Raw genomic sequence first — 24,881 nt, forward strand, 5'->3', positions numbered from 1 at the left:
CAGCCTACTCCTTCTTGGCAGGATACAAGAAACAAGGCCCCAAATCCAGAAAAGCAAGTTTTGGCTCAGGGCTTAGGGGAGAGCCGCGTGTTCTCTTATACAGCTGTCAATGTAGAGCGAGGGCTCGTAAAGAACCTTCTTCTGTTCTTAGCATTGCTAGTGCCTTTCTTTGAGGACAGTCTTGAGTGTTCCAACACAACCCTGCAGGTGCCGAAATGAGTGCGAGGGAAGTGGGGGTGGGCAGGAATAGAGGAACATGGATGCAAAGTCTCTCACTTTCCTTGGGGTGCTAAAATTCATAACCACCCAGGTGCACTTCCTCAAACCACATCTCAGCCTTCAACATTCCAGCTTCCTAGCAGGCCCAGAGTTGAGATGTTTCCTTCGGTCTCTTAAGTTCATCACTCTCCCTTCTCTCCCCTATGGGGAAAGATATCTTGATTCCGACCCCTGAATAGCGAAGTGCTGAGCAGTAACCCGGGTGTCGGGGCGCTCTCAGGGGGATGCTGTAGCCCTGGTTAGTCCAGATGAAGCCGGAGGAGTTCGGCGGCCCCAGCAAGGCCTGTTCACTCACACCCTGCTTCTGGCCTTGCCCAGGGTGCCCCAGGCTCTCAGCTCAACCCGTCCCCAGTGTGGCCAGCACGCGGCCCCAGTCCTTAAATTTCAGGTGTGGCCCTGGAGCTTTGTATTGTCACCACAGTCCTCGCTGCTTCATCCTCATTCCCTGGCTCCTGCTTCCACTGCCCACCGCCTTCGGCCCCCACCGCCCCCGCCCGGGCGTCAGTTCTAACACCCGGATGCCTCCGCAGCAGCCGCTGCCATGGTGATGGCTCTCGCGAGAACTGCCGCTCGCTGCCACGCAGTTCTCGCGCGATCGGGGAGGTGGGAAGTATCCCGGTCTGGGGGTGGGGTGCGCCGCACAGCCCTTGTCGCTGTCGCGGCTTCCGGTGCTAGGTAGAGGGGAGGAAGGAGGGAGTCGGGGAGCGGGGCCAGGGAGCAGCGGCGTTGAAATCGGCTGGGGGAGCCGGAGGGAGCCGAGCGGGAGCCGAGCGGAACCTGCGGGGGCGGAGGCGGCGGCCGCGGCGGCAGAGCTGGGAGCAGGAACAGGTGAGGGGCTGCGGAGGGAAGGCGGTCCGGTAGAGGAGAGGCTTGGGGTGGGGGCTGAGGACATGGAGCCCCCTGCCGGGCACTGCCTGGCTTTGGGCTGTGGGGTCCTTCCCACCCGGGAGCTCGCAAAGGGGACGCGGGGCCACTCTCACGCCTGCTCCCGCATTTGAAGGACGCGGAGCTGAGGTGGGGGTGGGGGTGGGGGGCACTTACGCATTTGTCCTCCGCCTCGCACAAGGGGGCGACCTGGATTGCCATTAGGTACCCCTCGCCTGCAGAAGGTGGGCTTTGGAGAAGTCGGGATTGAGGAGGAGGAAGGCAGTCCGGGGAGAGGTGATGCGGGGGCGGTGATGGCTGTTTTGTATCCTTTCCTGTTAAAGGGCTAGGGATTGCTGCTTTTTTCCCCCACCCCCTCTTCCCCTCTACCTTAGTAATGGGAGACCAGAGAGAAGCCTTGCTGTGGTGACACCCCTCCCCTTGTGGGGTAGGGGTGCGAAAGGGGTTTAGGGAGTAGCCCGCAGGACAGGCTAGAGGATCACCCCTATTCTGGTGGAGGTTGCGCTTTCGGGTCTTGGGAACTGCACGTTGGGAGAGGGCAGCTGGTGGGGAGGGGCGGGGGAGGGGGAGGGGGGGAGGAGAGTAGGCAGAGGGGGAGGGGATCTGTTCTTGCTTCGGAGAGAGAGAGGTGGTGCCTTCCTCCCCCAGGCGAAGCGGGGGCGGTCTCACTGGAGGAAGGAACGTCTGGTCGCTGGCTCTGAGTTTGTGTCTTCCAATCCGCTTTCTTTCTTTAGGAAGTACCAGGATTCCCGGAACAGAAAATGGAGGCATTGCTTACACCTATGTTTGAGAAAAGGAGGGGGACGTGGAGTTCCCTGTTAAAACAGGCCTCTTGATTAGCAAAGTGGTGGCTCGTCTTTGGGGGGAGTTCCCTTCCTTCTGGGTTGTATTACTGCCAGACTTTCTCTGGCCAGGCCCGGAGGAGTGTGGTATGTGGTCAGGAGTGAGAAGAAATAGTGAGGTCATCCGGGTGCAGGAGAAGAGAAACTTAAAACCTGCCTCTACTGCTGTTGGATTGGGTCACCCTGGTCTGTGGCATGAAAGTTTTATTGGTTGGAGATCTGCTGCAGGAGTCTGATTGCCTGGTCAGTGCGACAGGACAGAATCTAGTCCCCACATACTCCCTTCCTTGTCCTTAATTTGCTGCCATTTTGCCTTGAGCTTGTTGGGGTGTCTCCACCTGCTATGACTGGAGTGGGGCAGTGAATTGGTCATTGCCTGTTAGACTTGAGTTTGAATAACATGTCTGTAAAAGCTCATTCTAATAAAGAAGCTGATCCATTGGGTTTGCCTTTTTATAGAATGAATCATTAACCTTGGATTCATCTGGGAAGGGGCCCCATGGATCACACATTCATATGCTTCCTGTCTTCCAGCATAGAATTATTACTTTGCACAGTCAACATTTTTATGTGCAAGTCTTGCTTTTCTAAAGAGACTACGCTTTTTGAATGCAGGATTTGGCGCTCATCTTGTGTCTCCCACAAGGTCTTTGCACACAGTGGGCACTCATGAGAATAGAGGATGTGAATGGATAGAACTCAACAAGCTTTTTTACCACAGTTTAAGGAGAAAGGAATGGCTTGGCTGTCAGGGAGAGTGCCTGGAGATAGCTGAGTGAAGGTACAAAGGCCTTTAGCCTTTGTAATAAGAAGTCTTGATCTCGCCCTAGCCAGTTTGGCTCAGTGGATAGAGCATCAGCCTATGGACTGAAGGGTCTGGGGTTTGATTCTGGTCAAGGGCATATGCCTGGGTTGTGGGCTCAATCCCCAGTAGGGGGTGTGCAGGAATTAGCTGATCAGTGATTCTGTCATCATTGATGTTTCTATCTCTCTCTCCCTCTCCCTTCCTCTGAAATAAATAAAAATATATTTTAAAAAAAGTCTTGATCTCCCCACTTTCCTAAGAAGCACAAAAGTGGCATGGATAATGGAAAGTAAGACCCTCCCTCCCCCCCAAAAAAAATTACTAGAGCACAGAATCATTATTTATCTGAAATCCAAGATCTTTTGCTCCCCCCTTTTGGGCAAAGGGTTCTCTCCATTAGCTGTAAGTCCTTCAGAGTATTGTCTGCAAATTGGGATCCTGGAGATTATGGAGGAGGGAATCAATGAATGTATGTGGTGCCTGGCACAGAATTGGTGCCAGTGAATCGTAGCTGCTATTATTAAACTGAATGCATATATAAAAGGCAGGCAGGCAGCAGGCTGAAAATACTGGAAGTGAAGTCTTAAGTGCACAAAGGGTGATATTGTGTGTGTTCATTTCTGCTACTCTCTTCCACTGGAGTCATAAGAGGAAATGGACTCAGGATAGTGGGCGGGATTTATTGGTTAGAAGAAGGAACTTTTTTAAAACCGGGTTTTTAAAGCTGAGTAAATAACAGGGAAATTGTGGAATCTGCTTCTCTATATACCTTTACAAATGGATGCCAAGAGGCCTGAGACTCAAAGTGTATAGCAGTGTTTGGTTTTCCTAATCATTTTCATTGCAGGTGAATTTAGAAGCAAAATAGTACAGTAATTAAGAGTGTGGAATTTGGAATCAGACAAAATTGGGTTCAAATCTTGCCTCTACTATTACTAGTTGTATGATTTTCGTGAAATTATTTGTCCTCTTTTTGTTTCATTTTCCTCATCTGTAAAGAGTATGATGATAGTACCTACTTCGTAGAGTTGGTATGAGAATTAAATGAGATAATACACATAAAGCACTTATGCATATTATTAGTATTGTGCAAAGAACATAGTATGCCCCAAATAAATGTTAATTGCTATTAATAATCATCATCACAATGGTAATAATAATATGAGCAGTTAGGGCTGCCTTAAAGGTTTACAGAAGAATAACTTACCGCCTGAGGTGCCTGTAGAGGGATGATTGTTACCATGACTTTCTGTGCTGGTTGTAGGTTTATGAGCAGTGAAGTCTTTTTTCAGCATCAGCTTCACAGAGGCAGCTCCTGCTGCCTGAGTGGGAGGTGAAGCTGGAGCAAGGCAGGTCCCTGAGCCATCAGCTTGTGTGAGGATGTGGGGGCTCAAGAATAGTGTTTATGCCTTAGCCGATTTGGCTTAGTGGATAGAGCATTGGCCCTCAGACTGAAGGGTCCTGGATTTGATTCTAGTCCAGGGTTTGATTATGGTCTAGGACTCATACCTCGGTTGCCGGTTGTAGGCTGTGGTTTTAGGCTCTATCATGATCCTCCGCCCTAGCCCTGTCAGGGTAGGAGGGAGGCAATCAATCAATTTATTTCTCTCACATCCATGTTTCTCTTTCTCTGTCTCTCCCCCTCCCCTCCCTTCCACTCTCTGAAAATCAATGGAAAAATATCCTTGGGTGAGGATTAACAACAACAAAAAAGAACAGTGTTTAATGTTTAAAAAATCATCATGACTCTGAGATAATGGTCGACTCTCCCATAAAGGTGCACCCTGATTGACTTAGGTCAGGATTTGAATTTCTGGGTCCCATTGTTTTAGGTCTTGATGAGCATTTCAGCATCATCCATTTTCTGGGCCACTTTTCATTTAGCCCTATCTCCTTTATTTTTTTTTTATTTAAAAAATATTTTTATTGGTTTCAGAGAGGGAGAGAGATAGAAACATCAATGATGAGAGAGAACCATTGATCGGTGGCCTCTTGTACACCCCTACTGGGGATTGAGCCAGAAACCTGGGCATATGCCCTTGACCAGAATCGAACCCAGACCCTTCAGTCCTTAGGCCCACACTCTATCCTCTGAGCCAAACTGGCTAGGGCTAGTCCTGTCTTCTTTAAATGTCTGTCTCTCAGTCTGTTTCAGAATGTACTGTATTAAGGTCCAGAGTTATGTTATCTGTATAATTCCGTCTACTATACTGTTTCCAACATCTGTCACAAATATAGGTAGAGTGCCAATAAAGCTTTTTAAAAAATATATTTTTATTGGTTTCAGAGAGGAAGGGGGTGGGGGGAGAGAGAGAGAGAGAGAGAGAGAGAGAGAGAGAGAGAGAGAGAGAGAGAAAGAAAGAGAAATATCAGTGATGAGAGAGAATCATTGATCGGTTGCCTCCTGCACACCCGCTCCAGAGGATCGAGCCCACAGCTGGGCATGTGCCCTTGACCAGAATCGAACCTGGGACCTTCAGTCTGCAGGCTGATGTTCTAGCATTGAACCAAACCAGCAAGGGCTCGATAAAGCTTTTTGATAATGAAAAGATTTTTTTTTTGAGAGAGAGAGATATGTTGTTTCATTTATTTATGTACTCATTGGTTGATTTTTGTATGTACCCTGACCAGGGATTGAACCCACAACCTTGGCGTATGGGGACCCTGCTCTAATCCAGTAGTCACCAACCTTTCGGACCTCACGGACCACCAGTGGTTTCACGGACCACCGATTGATGACCATTGCTCTAATCAACTGAGCTACCTAGCCAGGCCCCCCCCACATTAAAAAAATATGTTTTTGCCGAAACAGGTTTGGCTCAGTGGATAGAGCGTCGGCCTGCGGACTGAAAGGTCCCAGGTTCGATTCCGGTCAAGGGCATGTACCTGGGTTGCGGGCACATCCCCAGTGGGGGATGTGCAGGAGGCAGCTGATCGATGTTTCTCTCTCATCGATGTTTCTAACTCTCTATCTCTCTCCCTTCCTCTCTGTAAAAAAATCAATAAAATATATTAAAAAAATATGTTTTTATTGATTTCAGAGAGGAAGGGAGAGGGAGAGAGAGAGAGAGAAATATCAATGATGAGAGAGAATCATTGATTGGCTGCCTATTGCACACACCCCACCAGGGACTGAGCCCGCAACCCAGCCATGTGCCCTGACTGGGAATTGAACTGTGACCTCCTGGCTTATAGGTCGACACTCAACCACTGAGCCACACCAGCCCCTCCTCCCCCACATTTTTTTTAAAGCAATCAAAGGTTACCTTATGTAAAATCTTATTTGAAGTCTGATACATAAAATGGGTAAAAGTAGAGCTGCTCTGGTGGTGGTGGAGAGTTAGGAGCATAATTAGAGCCTCTTATATGGTTTCTCCCTCCAGGCAGCCTCTGAATCCCATCCATGGAATCCTAGGGATCTGAGAAGAAAGAAACCACTTCTTCACTTTGTCAGATACATGAAAAGGATTGGGGATTACCTAAAGAATAATATCTTCCTCAACCTCACAGATGTTTTGCCACCATCAGTAGTACTGTGCTTTTCAACAACAAGCATGTTAAATCACTAGCTACAGACTGTAGTGCTAGGTGCTGGAAAGATGAAACATGAGTAAGGTATGGTCCCTGCTGGCAAGAGGCTCATAGTCCACTGAAGTATTTCCCAAACTCTTTTCCATCATGGCATACACAGAAGATGGTAATGGTGAGACAGACATAGCTGCTTGCAACCCTAGATGGCTAGCCCAAGGGCTCTAGCTGCTTGAAGCCCTGCCTAGTCATGTAGTACTGATGGTATCAGTAGCTCCAGCTGCCCTGTAAAGACATATTATCTGGGAAGTTTCAGCTCTGAAGAATGAAACAGACAAAAATGTGAATAAAACACACTGGTAAGTCCTAGAGTAGAAGTGTGTTTGGTGATAAGGGATCACAAGCAGCTTTTATTTCCCCAGGTAGTCAGTTCCCTATCTTCTGTATCCTTAGGGTGCTCTAATGGTCGGCCTTCTCCAAATCCTGTCTTCCTGTTTCATCTGTTTGCTGGCTGCTCCATCTTGACCTGTGCTTTGGGACCAGATTGGGGGCACAGATTTATTGGGACTTTAGGCTGACTACTGTGGAATTTCTGTGATTTTGTAACTAGGAAAGTAAAGCGTTCTCAATATTCAAAGCTGTAGATGTGGGTGTTAGAGCAGCCATAGAATGTCAGGAAATGGAGCAGTTGTAAGCTCATTAGATTTTAAGAATAGGGCAAACTGAAAGGTTTGGTTAGAGAGCAGTACCACAGAATGTTCCAAAGAAACAAATGAGTCTAGTTTTTTGTTTTTTAATCTGGTCACTGTTTTATTTGGGTACGTTGTGTGTTCGGAAACAGGCCTGATTCTCTGTTTTGACTCACTCGCTGAGTATTGTCCGTGGGAAAAACCAGAGCCTTCCCAAGGTCTCTATCAGAGATGGCGATTTAAGATGCTTTTTTGTTCGTAGTGTGGCCTTCTTCAGATTATCCTATATTTACTAGGGTTGTTTTCTTTGACTAGAACAGGGGTGGGCAAACTTTTTGACTCGAGGGCCACAATGGGTTCTTAAACTGGACCGGAGGGCCGGAACAAAAGCATGGATGGAGTGTTTGTGTGAACTAATATAAATTCAAAGTAAACATCATTACATAAAAGGGTACGGTCTTTTTTTTCAATAGTTTATTCATTTCAAATGGGCTGGACTAGAAGGTGAATAGCCTGAGCCTAAACACTGCTAATTGAGTTAAGTGGAACCTAGGAAGCTAGATATGTTTTAATTCATAACAAGGTCATCCTTGATTGCTCAGTAGCTAAATTCAATAGGTATGTTTTCAGGCCTTACCTTAATTTGACCATTCTGTTTCTTTTTCTTAAATATATTTTTTATTGATTTCAGAGAGGAAGCGAGAGAGAGAGAGAGAGAGAGAGAAACATCAGGGATGAGAGAGAAGCATTGATTGGCTGCCTCCTGCACGTCCCACACTGGGGATCAAGCCCGCAACCCTTGGCACATGCCCTGGCCGGAATCGAACCATGACCTCCTGGTTCATAGATCAACACTCAACCACTGAGCCAAGACAGCCAGGTTTACTTTGACCTTTCTAAAGCCTTTGACCTTCCTTCCTTTATTTTATTTATTATTATTATTTTAAATTGATTTCCGACAGGAAGGGAGAGGGAGAGATAGATAGGAACATAAATGATGAAAGAGAATCATTGATTGGTTGCCTCCTGCACGCCCCACACTGGTGGTGGAGCCCGTAACCCAGGCATGTGCCCTTGGCTCGAATGGAACCTGGGACCCTTCAGTCTGCAGGCCGACACTCTATCCACTGAACCAAACCAGCTAGGGCCTTCCTTTTTTTAATGTTCTTTCCTGATTGATGTCTATGATGTGTACTCTCTAGATTTTCTTTCTACCCCTCAAGTTTCTTCTTACTCTCTTTCCTGGCCTTTTCTGCCCACTGCTTTAAAAATTTTTTTAGCCGAAACCGGTTTGGCTCAGTGGATAGAGCGTCGGCCTGCGGACTGAGAGGTCCCAGGTTCGATTCCGGTCAAGGGCATGTACCTGGGTTGTGGGCACATCCCCAGTAGGAGATGTGCAGGAGGCAGCTGATCCATGTTTCTCTCTCATCGATGTTTCTAACTCTCTATCTCTCTCCCTTTCTCTCTGTAAAAAATCAAAACAGAATAGAAAAAAATAAAAATTTTTTTTTAAAATTGATTTTAAAGAGAGAGGAAAGGCGGGGGGAAGAGACAGACAGATGGACATACATACATGGATCAGCCTCCTCCTGCACACCCCCTACTGGGGATTGAGCCCCAAACCTGGGCATGTGCCCTGACTGGGAATTGAACTGGTGACCTCTCGATGCATGGGACTACACTCAGTCAACTGAGCCACACTGGCCAGGTCTGCCTACTGCTTTAAATGTTGATGTGCCCCAGATTTCTGTCTTTGGCCTTTTCTCCTGCCCCACTGTATACATTCTCCCTAGATATATCAGTTAGGAAATATCAATTGTCAAAAGACAGAAAACACACCTGCGGCTCAAACAATAAGAGGATTTATTACAGCATACAACAAGAAGTCTAGATACACATGTGTGGTATCACTATATGAGATATCTAGAAGAGTCAAATTTATAGAGACAAAGTACAATAGTGGTTGCCAGAGATGGCGGGAGGGGTGGCGTGGAAGAGGGGAATGGGAGTTACTGTAAAAAGTATAGAGTTTCGCAGGAACCGGTTTGGCTCAGTGGATAGAGCGTCGGCCTGCGGACTGAAGGGTCCCAGGTTCGATTCCGGTTGGGGGCATGTACCTGGGTTGCGGGCACATCCCCAGTAGGGAGTGTGCAGGAGGCAGCTGATCGATGTTTCTAACTATCTCTCTCCCTCTCTGTAAAAAATCAATAAAATATATTTTAAAAAAAAGTATAGAGTTTCTGTTTGAGAAGATGAAAAAGTTCTGGGGATAGATGGTGGTGATGGTTGCACAACAATGCAAATGTACTTAATGCCACTGAATTGTGCACTTAAAAATGGTTTAGCCCTGGCTGGTTTGGCTCAGTGGATAGAGTGTCGGCCTGCGGACTTGGGGGGGGGGGGGGCGGGGTGTCCCAGGTTTGATTCCAGTCGGGGGCACATGCCCAGATTGTGGGCTTAGTCCCCAGTGGGGGGCGTGCGGAAGGCAGCCGACCCATGATTCTCATCATTGATGTTTCTATCTCTCTTTCTGTCTCCCTTCCTCTCTGAAATCAATAAAAAAAATATTTTTTAAAAAATGGTTTAAGTAGTGCCCTAGCCAGATGGCTCAGTTGATTGGAACCTTGTCGCATACACCAAAAGGGTTCGATTCCCGGTCTCCTAGGACACATACCTAGGTTGCAGGTTTGATCCCTAGTCAGGGTCATGTACTAGAGGCAACCAATTGATTGATGTTTCTCTCTCACATTGATGTTCCTCTCGCTTTCCCCCTTCCTCTCTCTCTAAAATCAGTAAAAACACATTCTGGGGTGAGGATTAAAAAAATGGTTTAAGTTGTAAATTTTGTTATGTATATTTTTTACCACACACACAGAAAAAGTCATCTAGGGATAGAGCACTTTCTTGTTTTTTTGGTTTGTTTTTAATCCACCAGCTTGACAATGTTTTTAGGACCCAAGTTTTCTCAATTTTTATCCTATGACATTGTAGAGTTCTTTTGTCTGTCTCTTTCCAGTCTCTAGATTACTCCAGCATCTCTTCCGTCTATATCAGTATCCAAAGGCTGAACAAGAGAACATAGCTATGTGTCCTTTTTTTAAGATTGTGGAAAACTTTCCCAGATGCTCCCAGCAGACTTTTCTCACATCTTATTGGCTAGAATTAAGACAGGACCATTCATGACTCATTCACCGGCAAAGGAAAGGGAATGCCAACATCCCTTAGGCCAGTGGTCAGCAAACCCCGGCTTTTGAGCCACATGTGGCTCTTTGGCCCCTTGAGTATGGCTCTTCCACAAAATTCCACGTGTGGGCGCACACGTACAGTGCGATTGAAACTTCATGGCCCATGCGCAGAAGTCGATTTTCGGAAAGGAGATAGACGAAACAAGTATAGAAGACGAGTGTGGATGGGAGAGTTAGAAGGGGTCGACCTCAGCGAACGTACCTCAATCAGATTGAGGACGTTTTTAGCAGAGGCCAGTTTAGGAGTACCCTAATTAAGTTAATAAGAATGTACCTACCTATATAGTTTAAGTTTAAAAAATTTGGCTCTCAAAAGAAATTTCAGTCGTTGTACTGTTGATATTTGGCTCTGTTGACTAACGAGTTTGCCGACCAGTGATTTGGCTGATCATTTTTCATACTCTAGGGCTTGAGAAGGGTATCTCATACCCCATACTCTCCGCCACACCAGCACCTGAACAAATTAGGGATTCTGTTAGAAGAAAGAAGGTAAAGAATGGCTTTTGGGTGGGCAGCCATCCTGGATCATCCATCATCTTGGTTCCTCTAAGGCTTAATTTACCATCAGTGCAGGTGATTCCTAATTACCCAGTCCAGACTTTTCTGTTGCACTTCACACCATAGCACCACAAAATCAACGTTTAATCTAAAAATAAATACTTTTACTCTCAGATCTGTTCCTCTTGTTACTTCCTGTCTAAAGAAATGCCACTGAATCATCCAGGCCAGAAACCTGAGAATCATCTTTGACTTTTCTTCTCTTCCTTCCTATGTTTAATCATTCATTAAATCTTGTGGGTTCCACTGTTTTGATGCTTCCAATCTGTCCTCTCTAGTTAAGAACTTTGGATTTCTCATCTGTATTATTGTACATCCCTAGTGTTCTCTCTGCCTCTAGTCTTTCCCTTCTCAATTTATTCCCTAAACTGGTGCCACAATGATGTTTCTGAAGCACATATCTGATCATGTTACTCAATATGGCCTTTAAGGCCCTTTATGATCTAGCCCAGCCTTGGGCAAACTACGGCCCGCGGGCTGGATTCGGCCCGTTTGAAATGAATAAAACTAAAAAAAAAAAAAAAAAAAAGACCGTACCCTTTTATGTAATGATGTTTACTTTGAATTTATATTAGTTCACACAGACACTCCATCCATGCTTTTGCTCCGGCCTCCGGTCCAGTTTAAGAACCCACTGTGGCCCTCGAGTCAGAAAGTTTGCCCACCCCTGCTCTAGCCCTTGCTTATCTCTCCATCCTCATCACCTTACTCACCATGCTGCATCCAAATGAACTACCTCCCATTTGCACCTGGCTTTCGCTAATAAAAACTGCCATCTTTAACACGTCTTTTTAAAAAATATATTTTTTAAAGGTTTAAAAAATTGATTTCTAGAGAGAGAGGAAGGGAGAGGGAGAGAGAGAGAAACATTGATGTGAGAGCAGAACATCCATCACCTGTCTTCTGGACGACTCCTATCCGGGGATCGAGCCTGCAATGCAGCATGTACCCTGACTTGGAATGAAACCAGCAACCTTTTTGATGGATGCCCAGTCAACTGAGCCACACTGGCCAGGGCCTAACTCAGGTCTTTATGCCTTTGCAAATGGCTGTTCCTTCTGCCCCATTCCCTCTTCTCTATTGTCTGATTATTTCCTACTTTTCCTTCAGGAGTCATCTCAGGTATGACCCGAGTATCACATCTATAAATTGTCCTTTACTCCCAGGTCTTTGTTTGTTTGTATTTGTTCATCCTAACCTGAGAATATTTTTTCCATTGATTTTTAGAGAGAGTGAAAGGGAGGAAGGGAGGGGGGAAGGGGGACAGGGGACAGAAAGAGCGAGAGAGAGAAACATCAATGTGAAAGAGATATATTGATTGGTTGCCTCCCACATGCACCCTGATCAGGGATTGACCTGCAACCCAGATATGTGCCCTGGTTTGTGAATCGAACCTGTGACCCTTTGGCGTGCTGGCTGACGCTCTAACCACTGAACACCACTGGCTAAGGCTATTTCCTGATCTTTTTTCTTTTTTAAAAAAAATATATCTTTATTGATTTCAGAGGGGAAGAGAGAGAGAGAGAGAAAGAAACATCAATGATGAGAGAGAATCATTGATCGATTGGCTGCCTCCTACATGCCTCCTACTGGGAATCGAGCCTACAACCTGGGCATGTGTCCTTGGCCAGAATCAAACCTGGGACCATTTAGTCCGCAGGGCAACACCATTCAGTGAGCCAAACCAACCAGGGCCTACCTCCGAGTCTTGATTAACTGCTCCACCTTTTCCCATAATACTGTGAGCTTATCCCACTCTTATCCTCGCACTGTTTTATAACCCTCTGTTCACTAGTTTTTCTCCCCCAAAGACTGAGTTTCGTGAAGGGAGAAACGGTCTTCATCTCTGTATCCCTAGTTCAGTGTACTCAATAAATGTTTAATGAATGGATGGAAGCTGACATCAGAGGCTATTTCTTGGCTTTGGGAACTCTTTGAGTCCAATAGAAGACATTGAGATACTAATCTAAGAGTCCTTATGTGCTGATTATAGTGCTCCTGAGACAAAAACTTGAAAAGTTTACAGAGGTCAGTCACAAGCCAGCTGCACTAAGGAAACTAAATATAGGCAGACCCTGCTTTTGTTTACTTAAATTTTATTGGTCTGCTTCATTGGCTGTACTAAAAATAGCATCTCTTTTAGTGATATCTCAATTCGAAAATTATCTGGGAACAAAGCTGCTTTTTAGTGTACCCTGCCTGGCAGCAGAGGGTTTGGGAGAGACTGGTCTTCCTTCCCCTGAACTCATGCAGCCTGAAGAGGAAGTGGTGCCAGATCAGGAATCTTCTCAGAGATGTCTCAAGATACATGCCTGAGCCAGGTACTGGAGCCAGGCAGGGGTGGGTGCATGTCAGGCTGAGCTGTGACTCTCAAAATCACCTGGAGATTGAGGCAGGCATGTTCTCGCAACACACATAAGTCAAGGTGATGAGCAGCAGTCAGTTACAGCAACAACCTGCCTCTCCTGGTGGGGGACGGGGCTTGGAATTGAGGACAGTGGTTGGTCCTCAGTGAGGACATCCTCAGATGAAGCTTAAATCAGCCAATGCACTTGATTGAAATCCTGCAGTGTCCCACACAGATTGTACTGGAACACGTTTTTAGAGCTATTGTTATTTTTATCACTGATAACAAAGTTTGTGGCTATAAAATAGAATGTTGAGATAGCCTCTTTGTTAATAGAGATGTTACTGTATTTCATTTTTCATCTTAAGCCACTCACCTTCAGTTTTTACTGCTGATTTCTGGTTTGCACCAGCACGGAACCCTGGCATTTTGCCCTGCTCACACAGGAGTACCATCTGTGGTAAGAGAGAATAACTGTAGGCTATATAGTATGCAAGAAAACAATCCCTTTGTACTGTAGGGTTTTTTGTTTTGTTTTAACCATCCTGCTTCCCAGAGCTTTTTCTAGAAATGCTTTATGGTGAAAGTGAGAATTGGCATTAGAGCTAAATATTCATGTTCATAGCACAAAGCTGAAAGTTACTACCATCCTGCTGGTAGGAGTAACATGCTTTCTTGCTGGTAATACACAGGGACAGAGAAAACCAAGACAAGAAAGCCAACACCCACTTTGGAATGTTCCTCTGAATCAGCTCCTGATTATATTAAAGAGGAGTCATACTATCCATTAATTCTAAGGCCTTGGGTTGCCCCAGGGGACACATGGTAACTACTTGGATATTTTATCAGTCATCCATCAGCCCCATTGCACATTAAATGGCAAGAGAAAAGCCCACCAATTTTAGTCTTCTAGTCCTCTCTGGTGTTTCCAAATCAGTCCCTGGGTCAGATAAGTGTGAAAAATGACCAAGAATCGACAGTATATCTAAGCAACCATCTGTGCATTACCTAGAGATAGCAAGTACGGCTAGAACAGAAGAAATGATGTAAGGACATCCTCACATTTGGCAGTGTGCATTTGATTGAACTCTTTATTTAATTTATTTTTTATTTTTTAAATATATTTTTTATTGATTAAGATATTACATATGTGTCCTTATCCCCACGTTACCCCTTACCCCCCTCCCCCCGCTCATGCCCTCACCCCCCCCCCCCCCGTTGTCCGTGTCCATTGGTTAGGCCTATATGCTTGCATATAAGTCCTTTGGTTGATCTTTCCCCCTGACCCCCACCCTCCCCTACCTTCCCTCCAAGGCCTGACAGTCCAATCAATGCCTCTCCGTCTCTGGATCAGTCCTTGTTCATCAGTTTATGTTGTTCATTATATTCCACAAATGAGTGAGATCATGTGGTATTTATCCGCTCTCCAGTTCCATCCATGCTGTGACAAATGGTAAGAGTTCCTTTTTCTTCTTCCTCTTCTTAAAGAATACCTTTCAGCATTTCATATAATGTTGGTTTGGTGGTGATGAACTCCTTTAGCTTTTTCTTATTTGTGAAGCTCTTTATCTGACCTTCTATTCTGAATGATAGCTTTGCTGGATAAAGTAATCTTGGTTGTAGGTTCTTGCTATTCATCACTTTGAATATTTCTTGCCACTCTCTTCTGGCCTGCATGGTTTCTGTTGAGAAATCAGCTGACAGTCGTATGGGTACTCACTTGTAGGTAACTGACTGTCTTTCTCTTGCTGCTTTTAAGATTCTCTCTTTGTCTTTTGCTCTTGGCATTTTAATTATGATGTGTGTTGGTGTGGTCCTCTTTGGATTCCTTTTGTTTGGGGTTCTCTGCGCTTCCTGGACTTGTAAGTCTATTTCTTTGACCAGGTAGGGGAAGTTTTCTGTCATTATTTCTTCAAATAGGTTTTCAGTATCTTGCCCTCTCTCTTCTTCTGGTACCCCTATAATTCTGATGTTGGTACGCTTGAAGTTGTCCCAGAGGCTCCTTACACTATCTTCATATTTTTGGAATCTTTTTTCTTTTTTCTTTTTCGGTTGGGTATTTTTTGTTTCTTCGTATTTCAAATCTTTGACTTGATTCTTGAGATCCTCTTGTCTGCTGTTGGATCTCTGTATATTATTCTTTATTTCAGTCAGTGTATGCTTAATTTCTAGTTGGTCTTTTTTCATATCCTCCAGGGTCTCACTAAATTTATCAGCGGTTTCCATAAAATTCTTGAAAAACCTTATAAACATGATTTTGAACTCTATATCCAGTCGTTTGCTTTCCTCCATTTCTGTCATTTGTGACCTGTTTCTTTGTCTCCGCATTTTTTATGCTTCCCTGTGTTGGTAGAGTGGTTTTGTGTGCTAGGTGTCCTGTAGGGCCCAGTGGCTCAGCCTCCCCAGTTACCTGAGGTGGACACTCTTGGTGCACCCCCTTGTGGGCTTTGTGCACAGTCTTGTTGTAGTTATGCCTTGATTGTTGTAGGATCACTGGGAGGAATTGACCTCTAGGCCAGTTGGCAGTGAGAATCAGCTGTGTCTGCAGTGGGAGAACTTCTGTGCTGAAGACACCCTTCTGGGGCAAGACTTGCTTCAGTGGGGCTTTGGTGCTCACTGAGTCTGCGCCCTGAGTGTGTCCCTTATGGATCTGAGGAGTTGTAATCTGGATGGTCCCCCTCTGACCACTGGGTACACTGGCTCTTGGATCTAAGGAGGTGCTAATTTAGCCTCTGCCTGAGGTTACCCAGCAGGAGCTACGAAGAGAACTGCAAATTCCCCTTCCTTTTTTGGAGTTTGGAGGTACCCTGATGAGGCTCAGCTGTGAAGCAATGCAAGCTGCTGTGGGGCCTTGGGCCTTCTCTTGGAAGTTCTGGGTCTGTCTTGCCCAGCTGCAATTTGTTAGGTAATTTTCAGGTTGCAAAGGGCCAGGGCATTCATATGCAAAAGCCTCTGCTGCAGCCTGGGTGGGGCGGGGTCTCAGGGAATCAAAGGGCGGAGCAAGCAGCTATGGCTGGTCCTTAGTCCTGCCCTAAGGGGCCGCGCGTCTCAGTGTCCCGATAATTGCTGCAAGCACCTCTGAGGGAAAGCCACCCTCAAGTTCCGAGTTCTGCCTGCTGCCAGACAGTCCAGTTTCTCCCTGTATGAGTCCTGGGTCCCCAGAGACTTCCCGGAACTGGAGTTCAGAGCAATCAGGAGCTTGTGACTCCCTCCCAATTCAAAAAGACAGCCGCGACCTCAGGTGCCAGCCCCTTTCCCCGCGCACGTACCTTTGCACTTTACTTCCGTAGCTCCTGACTCTCAGTGTGCTTTTCTCTTTCCTTCTAGTTGTAGAATTTCCACTCAGCCAGCCTTCCTGTAGTTCTGGATGATGTCTGTTTTGTCTTTTCTTTGTCTTTTGGAAGTTGTTGTAAGGCAGCAATTTCCCGGTATTTACCTATGCCGCCATCTTAATTTCTCTCTTAATTTATTTTCATTGTCTAAAGTTTTACATATGTCTCCTTTTTCCCCACTTGACCCCCCTCCCTTGATTGAACTCTTAGAGTGGGTTTGACACTGGGAGTGAGAACAGATACAGAATAAATAAAATGTATAGTCCTGCATGAGTGGGGGGCGGGGAGGATGGGGATTTAATGGAGGGGGGATGAGGACACATTTGTAATACCTTAACTAATAAAGAATTTAAAAAAATGTATAGTCCTTGCCTCTGGAGAGTACACAGTTAAGTTGGGGAGATGGTCAGTGTACAGACTTGCAAAAGAAGAAGAAAGCTCCACAGGTGGTAAGTGCCACATGAATGGTTCAGAAATTCAGGGGCCTTGTGTTATGCCAGGACACAGAAATAAGTATAACATTGGGGTCAGCTTTTGAGCCAAGACTTTAGCTTAGCAAAGAAGTAAACCAAAGGACAGTGTATGCTTGTTCTGAGGCAACGGGTATTTTCAGCCACTGCTATACTCACGGTTGGTAATCATTTAATAAGCAGTGGTTCCAGTCATGAAGGACAGCAAGGTAAATGTGTGGTATAAATTCAGTTCAGAAATTGAGCCAAACACCATTACCTAACCTTAAAGCAAAGAATCATTTGAAACCGAAGGAAAGGCTACCTAAGCAGGAGACAAGATGAAAACTAGGAAGACTTGGGGAAGGCTTAAATTTCTGCAAGTGATGGTAGCCGACCAACAGTCTGTCTACCACCGATTGCCAAAGATGGGATCTGATCATATTAAGCTAGGTAGGTGTTCCCATCTGTCTCGGGGATCCTTAGGAATCTGTCTGGTCAGCCTGGGTGTTTTGAGGCAGGATGGGGAGGGAGGATGGCCAGTGGGTGACTTGGCTGAAGTTGAGCCCGAAGGTTGAGCCAGGTACTCTCCCTGGGTTGTGAGCCCTCTGGGTCAAGGGCAGGGTTCATCTGGGGAGCCTACCAGGACCACCACGCCTGGCTCATTAGTGGATGTCTGGGGAGGCCTTTGAAGATGAAACATCCCATAAGCACTCAATGTTTCAGTTTTTTGGACAAACTAGTACTTTGGTCTCCAGGGGCTGTTGATCTGGCCCCTTTGTGTGTTCTGGAATTTGCTACAAACTGAGGAAATAGGAAAAAAAAAAAATGAAATAGTTTTTGAAAAAAACAACTAAACTCCCACGAAACCTCCAGACTTTAGCTTGTAAATAGGATTCCTCCCCATCCACTTTTCACATTCTTGGGTTTGGGTGCACTCTGTCTTGACCTGTTCCTTTGCCTTCTGGGCGTGTGTGTGTGTGTGTGTGTGTGTGTGTGTGTGTGTGTGTGTATGCATGCTTCTGGTTACCGGACTAGCAGCAGCCAGTATATGGTGATAGCTGAATAAGCTGATGCTGATGCGTATCTCCCGCAGGCACAAGAACTGGCTGGCAGGCTCGATTCTGAACTCCCATTTCATTGTTTTCAAGATGCATTTCTATGACTGTCCTGTGTCACAGAGAAGGGAAGGAGGATGAGAGGGAATAAATGACTCTTATGATCTGTTGGGGGCAATGATTGGGGTGGGCATTTTGTACCTTTATAATGGCTCTTCATTTTTTTTTTCCATGGCTCTTTTCAGTTTATTGCATGAAGGAGTTACACTAGTCCAAGTTAAAAGCAGACCCCAAAAGGTTACATTATACAAGTTGAGAGGTTTTTAAACCTGTGACAAGGGACAGAAGGGAAATTCTACTCATTGCAAAGAAATCGTCACTTAAGCTTCTGTGAGCCAAAAGCACTTAAAACCCATGAACCTTCAGCTGGTCGTCCTTAGCCAGTCCAGTCTCGACAAGGAACTGGCATATGTTCTTGCGCTGGTCACCCTGCAGCTGCATTACTTCTCCATATTCTGGATGCTCAATAACAGTACCATTGCAGGCAAATTTCTTCTTAAAGGCCTTCACTAGTTTCTTTTTAACATAATCATCAGCGATCCCTTGGACAGTAGGAAGGGTCTTCCTGCCGTTTCTCTGTTGAATTCTTGTATGGATATAATCCTCAGTGCCAGCGGGAAGCAGGTCATCATCCTTACTTGCATCAGCAAAGGGGTCGAAAGAGTGGAGGTTCTGGATAGCGGACATAAGATATGATTCTTTTTTCCTCAGTGGAAACGGCCTGCTGAAGGCTGCGGTGGGAGAAGGTGGGCAGCGGGGACAGAGCGTCGGGAAGTGAGGGGGGCTCAAGGAGGAGGTTGCTGAGTCCTTGACGGCAGCTCAGTCACTGGGCTGGTTCTTCATTTTTTAGCAAGTGTTTGTTAAGAACCTACTATGTGCTAGACATAAGCATCTGATCTTAGTAAGCTGCTAGTGAGGTCAGAAGAGAACCTGGGAGTTAATTCAGTTATTCATCTGCTATGTGCCAGGTGCTATTCAAGATACAGGAACACAGCAGCGAACAAAATAGAAGAGGAGCTGACATTATTGTAGGAGGAGAAAAACAATAGAACAAGAAACAAATAAGTGATGTGTCAGATGGTAATAAATGCTGTGAAGGAAAGTGGGATAAATCGGGGGTGGGGGGAGAGTGTGTGTGTGTGTGTGTGTGTGTGTGTGTGTGTGTGTGTCTTATAGGTGGTTATTGAAAGCCTCTTTGGTAAGGTGACATTTGAATAGATACCTGGAAGTGGCAGAGTACTCCATGAAGTTGTCTAGGAGAGGAAGCATTTCAGGCAGAGTGAATAGCAATTACAAAGCTTTGAGGCAGGGAAGTGTTGGGGAATTGAAGTGGAGTAAGCAATGGGAAGAGTAGTGGATCTGATGAAAGAAGCAGGGGGAATGCAGATCATGCAGGACCTTGTAGGCCACGGTGTGGCTTTCGGTGTTACTGAAAGGGAGTTAAGAAGCCAAGAGAGGGTTTTGAACAGAGAAGCAACAAGACCTGATTTTGATTTTAAAATAGACTGAAGGGGGTTAAGGAAGAAAGCCTCATTGCTTTGTGACCATGTGGATCTGCTGACCTTGGATGGGCCATGGCAAGCCTAGGATTTACCTGGCTGAGGAACAAGAGGTAGTCTTCACACCCCACTTTCACCCAGAATATACTGTTGTATGAAGGGCACCACTTTAACAGCCAGCATTTCAGAGTGGAAAGGATCAGACTCTTTTAGGCATGCTGCTTTCTTTTTTTCCTCATTAACTGTGATGTGTAGAAGGAAGGGGGAATTGCAGAAATGTGAAGACAGAAGCAGTCTCTTGATTAGAACAGAGACATAAACCTTGGGAACCTGGCAAGCCTGAACCTTGTTGGGAGTCACCAAGAGCCACTCCTCATTCCACTCCCTGCTCTCCCACCCTTTCCAGAAGTGTCAGGGTAATGTTGGAGGGAGGGGCATTAATGATCTTGCAACACCTTGGGAGTATAGTATACATTGTCAGGACGGAAGGGACCTTATTTATTTATTTATTTATTTATTTATTTTTAATATATATTTTATTGAGTTTTTTACAGAGAGGAAGGGAGAGAGATAGAGAGTTAGAAACATCGATCAGCTGCCTCCTGCACATCTCCTACTGGGGATGTGCCCGCAACACAGGTACATGCCCTTGACCGGAATCGAACCCGGGACCTTTCAGTCCGCAGGCCGACGCTCTATCCACTGAGCCAAACCGGTTTCGGCATGGGACCTTATTTATTTTTAAGATTTTTAAAAAATTGATTTCTAGAGAGGGAGGGAGAGGAAAAGAGAGAGAATCATTTATATGAAAGCAGAACATGATCGGCTGCTGCCCCCTACCAGAGATCAAGCTTGCAACCTGGGCATGTGCCCTGACTGGGAATTGAACCAGCAACCTTTTGATGCACAGGACAGTGCCCAGCCAGCTGAGCCACACTGGCCAGGGTTGGAAGGGATTTTAGAAAGCATCTATTTCAACACCCTTCCATTTACAGGTGAAATAACTCATCCAAAGTCACATGTACATTACTGGCAGAGCAGTGGTCATGGGTGCTCACTGCTTTGTCTCTGCTCCCGAAGGTTCAAGGTGTGTCTCATGAGCCTTAACCTTCATGGTCCCCTCAGTTTCTCCGTTTGGCATGAGTGGACTCCAGCTTTGACTTTGCAAATCCCATTTACGTGAAATTCTGGCAAGCTGATGGTGGTAATGAGTTTACATTTCTTTGCCTAGGATCAAGTCCTCCATACCAGGGACCAGGTCAGAACCAGACTGCCACTGCTGCCACTTGGGCCCTACTGTCTTCAGAAAGCAGCTGCTGTGATCATGGGTAATATCTTTGGAAACCTTCTCAAGAGCCTGATTGGGAAGAAGGAGATGCGCATCCTGATGGTGGGCCTGGATGCTGCAGGAAAGACCACAATCCTGTATAAGCTGAAACTGGGGGAGATCGTCACAACCATCCCCACCATTGGTAAGGACACAGCTTGGATGTAGGCTTTCATGCCAGCCGCTGAGCAGCCAGGCTGGGGCCTATCCATAGATTCCTCCACCTGGCCACCAGGCAAGTCCATGCAATGTGTGGGTTTCAGGGGAGGATGGTTATTTAGCTTACTAGCAGGTGCTGGGGCTGCTATTTGCCCACTTACCCTAGTCTTCTCTGATGCAGGAACTTCTGCAGCCTGGCACTCAGAAGTTGCCCTCAGGTACTGAGCTGGTTTGTTCTCTGTGTTGTTTAGAAGGCAGGTGAAGGGCTTTGATGTCCTTGCCAGAGGCCTGGAATTGCTTCAGTATAGAACCTCAGTGACCCTGATCCTGGTTAGGAACTGCCTGTAGGAGGGAGAACGTTTGGCTTATGGATGGGGCTCCCAATCATTATCTGTAGGTGGTTCTGCATTTGGGGCTCCAGGACTACAGATCACTTCTTTTTTCTTCACTCTGCCTCAGAGGCCCCAGTTCTTAGCTGAGAAATACTCTGGTGGCCAATGTACCGGAGTGGGGCTGAGTCATTTCTTTGTAGGAAGGAGAGCCGAACACAGAATGAGTGGGGAAGGTTGGCTCACATTACCCATGTGATAGGAACCTCCTGATGGGCCCTCCTCATCCTCTTCCACTTCTTCCCTTAGTTTTTCTTTTTGGCCTTTAGGCTACAATGTCAAGGAACACCAGTTCTGAGGAAGCCTTTGCTTTCGTTTCCTTGCTGGGATCATGGCCACGGCTGGGAAAACAAATGAACCCAATGGGGTATCGTTTGCAGACCTGGTGTTTGGGGCCAACTGGCCATTACCTGTTTTTTCCCCCCCAAAGGGTTCAATGTGGAGACAGTGGAGTACAAGAACATCAGCTTCACAGTTTGGGATGTGGGTGGCCAGGACAAGATTCGGCCTCTCTGGAGACACTACTTCCAGAACACCCAAGGTATGGCATATGACTTGTCCAGGGACTGGCATGGGTTGGTTGGGTGTGAGCAAAGAGTGTAGCTGTCATTCTTGGTATGGGTAGTGAACCCTGGCCCTGCTGTAGCTCCTGTGGGTTGGAGAAGAGGAGCAAATGTTGCAAATATTTGGAAGATATAAGGAGGGTGTTGTCTTTTGGTGGTGGGGGAGGGGAATTCATCTGTCGTCTTTGTGCAGCCCATGCTCTGCCTCCCTAGGGTTGATATTTGTGGTCGACAGCAATGATCGAGAGCGAGTAAATGAGGCCCGGGAGGAGCTGATGAGGATGCTGGCAGAAGATGAGCTTCGGGATGCTGTGCTCCTTGTCTTTGCAAACAAACAGGTGAGATTTCTCCCCACCCCTGGATTTTAGAGAGGGCAGCCTGGCTTCAGAAATTAAGGGCCTTGGATGGAGCTCAATGTACAGGAAACCCTATGACTATGCTCTCAATTTTAGAAGTGTGGGAAATAAGATAAGTTGGCTTTTTAGGCTCTTCTTGTCCTCCATCGTTGCTTTAATTAGCTACATTCTATCCTACCATCCTATCCACTTCCCTACCATTCCGATATTTGGTTTCCACCAACCGAATGGAATGACCTCTGATATCTTGGATCTGGGGTTCTGGGATGACTAAGTGCAAATCAGCTTCTTAGGATTTTGTTCTGGGTCCCCAAAGTGGAGGAGGAGGAGGAGAGGGTACCGGTAAAATGCTCGTTGGTAATGGGTGCTCTAGAAGCCTTTGAAAGATTCTGAGGCTTCTTTCTTTGTGTCTCCCTTGTGCTCCAGGATTTGCCTAATGCTATGAATGCTGCTGAGATCACAGACAAGTTGGGCCTGCATTCCCTGCGTCATCGCAACTGGTATATTCAGGCCACCTGTGCCACCAGTGGGGACGGGCTGTACGAAGGCCTGGACTGGCTGGCCAATCAGCTCAAAAACAAGAAGTGAGAGCCAGGCAGCTCTATCTGACCACCCCCACCACTCCTAATATACCTACTGTCTCCCTGCCCAGCCCTACCCCTTCTTTCCCGTTGCCAGTGTGGCCAGGGCCCTGGGTATCATGTCCGCATGCCCAATAAGAGCCTTATCTCTCCTGCCTCCCTTTCTTTCCCCTGTCCATGACCAGTCCCCAATTGCTGTCCTTATGATGAATCATTCCAATTTATCAGATTTAAAACAAAAACAAGGTTGTTATGGTTTCATGGGGTGCCTCCCCCGTCCTCTGAGGTTTGGGAAGTGGGGTGGGTAGTCTCTCTGTTTGCTTCGTTTGGCTCTGGTTGCTGTGCTCTTGGCATCTGAGTCCCTTCCCTCTCCCTACAGACCCCTCTCCTACCATTTTTTTCCTTCACTACCCGCTCCCTGTTCTACGTGGAAATTGCACGGGCCTCTCTTTATGTGCGTGCATGTGTGCGCGTGTATATACATATATAAAGAGATACATATGTAGGGGCCAGGAAGAAGGGTAGAGCGGGTGGAGGACAGCTGAGGGCTTGCAGCCCACTCTAGCCCATCACCTGTCCCTCCCATGTTGGTGAGATAAAGGAAATAAGGTCAAGGGAAGGCTGCCCCAGTCTTACACTGATTCCTCTCTCCTCTGCAGGTAGGTTTACCTGGATGATAGGACAGATGATGGATTTTCCACCACCATCTTCCTATTACCCCTTTCTTCACCCTGCTTAGGGCAGAAGGTGGCATTTATATCTAGATGACTGTTCCCAAGGAGATGCCATTCTGCTCTGCCTTGTTAGTGGGAAGGAGAGAGGAACCCACTCACTCTTATCACTCAGAGTGTTCAACTGATCCTCCCCCTCGTCCTTAGATCTCTGTTCCTCTCCAGCTTGAAGAGGGGGAGGGGGTGGAGATACAAAACCATGTTGTTTGTTTGAGACCCAGGGTACCTGGGGAGGGTCTCAGGTTTTCCATCTTCATCCTGTTTTTATGAGAAGGTGAGATGCATGGTTCGGTCCTATCCCTGCCTTCCCCTCCTCCTTGCCCCCCTTCCCCAATCTTCTGAATTTTGAGACTGGGTGGTTCACCTGTCCTTTGTCAGAAGTCTCCTCACTCTAGTGGTCCCAGGCTGGCTGGCTGTTTGATTGGGGAGTGGGGGTGGCAGAGCAGACCTCAATATCGGTCCCTGATGTCCAGGTTTTTTTTTCTAGTCCAAGATGTGCGGAGGGATGGAAATTTTCTATTCTGTTTCCAGACCCTCAGACCATCCTGCTGTCTCTACCACCTCCACCCCAACAGGTTTCCCCTGCCCTCTTCACTCCCGTCAACAGATCTGTGGGTTGGAGTGGAGGAACGAGAACTCTGAAGTGGTTGTTGGTGCTGGTGTAATGCAGTGGTCTTCAGGGTCCCGTGTCCCCGCCCCCCCCCCCCCCCCCCCCCCCCCCCCCGCCCCATTACTATCTAGGTGTTCAGAAGCTGCTGCTACTGTGTCTCCCTGTCTGCAGGGGGCGCTCGTCCCTGAGGTCCTGACTTGCGGTGTATGTGAAGCCTTGGCTTTTCTGTGGGCTCCTGTGTGTGCTGGCTGCGCCCTGAGCTCCAAGATGGCCCCCCATACCTTTCTGCTCAGCTCAGGGCCCAGGGCATCCCCCACAGCATGACTGAGGGACCCCTTCCCAGAAGGGCTGTCCCAAGCCCCACCCCATGGGGCCAGGCTTCCTGCCACCTTTGTCTACAACAGGCAGATTAATACCCTTATCCCCAACCCAGATTGAACTGTGAAAGAGGTTCCAGAGGTGTCCTTCTCAGTGCCAGTTCCTTAGTGATGTTTTATTTACCCAAGATGCAGTAGGTGTGTGCAGATCTCTTGCTCTCTAGGCCTTTGTGTGTGTATATGTGTGTGTTTGGTGGTGGGGGAAGTGGGGT

General features: G+C 46.7%; 2 protein-coding genes across 2 annotated transcripts; one reads left to right on the forward strand and one right to left on the reverse strand.

The window, feature by feature from the left end:
* The first annotated feature begins 917 nt into the window (after window positions 1–917).
* On the forward strand, window positions 918–24,382 carry ARF3 (ARF GTPase 3). The gene is made up of 5 exons (XM_081084763.1): window positions 918–1,107; window positions 20,808–21,048; window positions 21,882–21,992; window positions 22,228–22,352; window positions 22,797–24,382. The coding sequence occupies exons 2-5, from the start codon at window positions 20,901–20,903 to the stop codon at window positions 22,956–22,958; spliced, it is 546 nt and encodes a 181-aa protein (XP_080940889.1). The 5' UTR covers window positions 918–1,107; window positions 20,808–20,900; the 3' UTR covers window positions 22,959–24,382.
* On the reverse strand, window positions 18,423–18,764 carry LOC308514576 (eukaryotic translation initiation factor 1-like; the record flags this gene model as incomplete). Its single annotated transcript, XM_081084765.1, has 1 exon — window positions 18,423–18,764. One exon carries the CDS (start codon window positions 18,762–18,764, stop codon window positions 18,423–18,425), a length of 342 nt encoding a protein of 113 aa, XP_080940891.1.
* Window positions 24,383–24,881: the final 499 nt, after the last annotated feature.

The sequence above is a fragment of the Myotis nattereri genome (genome assembly GCF_964212035.1).
Source record: "Myotis nattereri genome assembly, chromosome: 2".
Lineage (NCBI taxonomy): Eukaryota > Metazoa > Chordata > Mammalia > Chiroptera > Vespertilionidae > Myotis > Myotis nattereri.

What these genes read in the sequence shown, in the direction of transcription:
- ARF3 (XM_081084763.1), top strand. Translation starts at nt 20,901, where the DNA reads ATGGGTAATATCTTTGGAAACCTTCTCAAGAGCCTGATTGGGAAGAAG. An exon ending in CTACTTCCAGAACACCCAAG is followed by an intron (nt 21,993 to 22,227) that starts GTATGGCATATG and finishes CTGCCTCCCTAG; the next exon opens with GGTTGATATTTGTGGTCGAC. An exon ending in TTGTCTTTGCAAACAAACAG is followed by an intron (nt 22,353 to 22,796) that starts GTGAGATTTCTC and finishes CTTGTGCTCCAG; the next exon opens with GATTTGCCTAATGCTATGAA.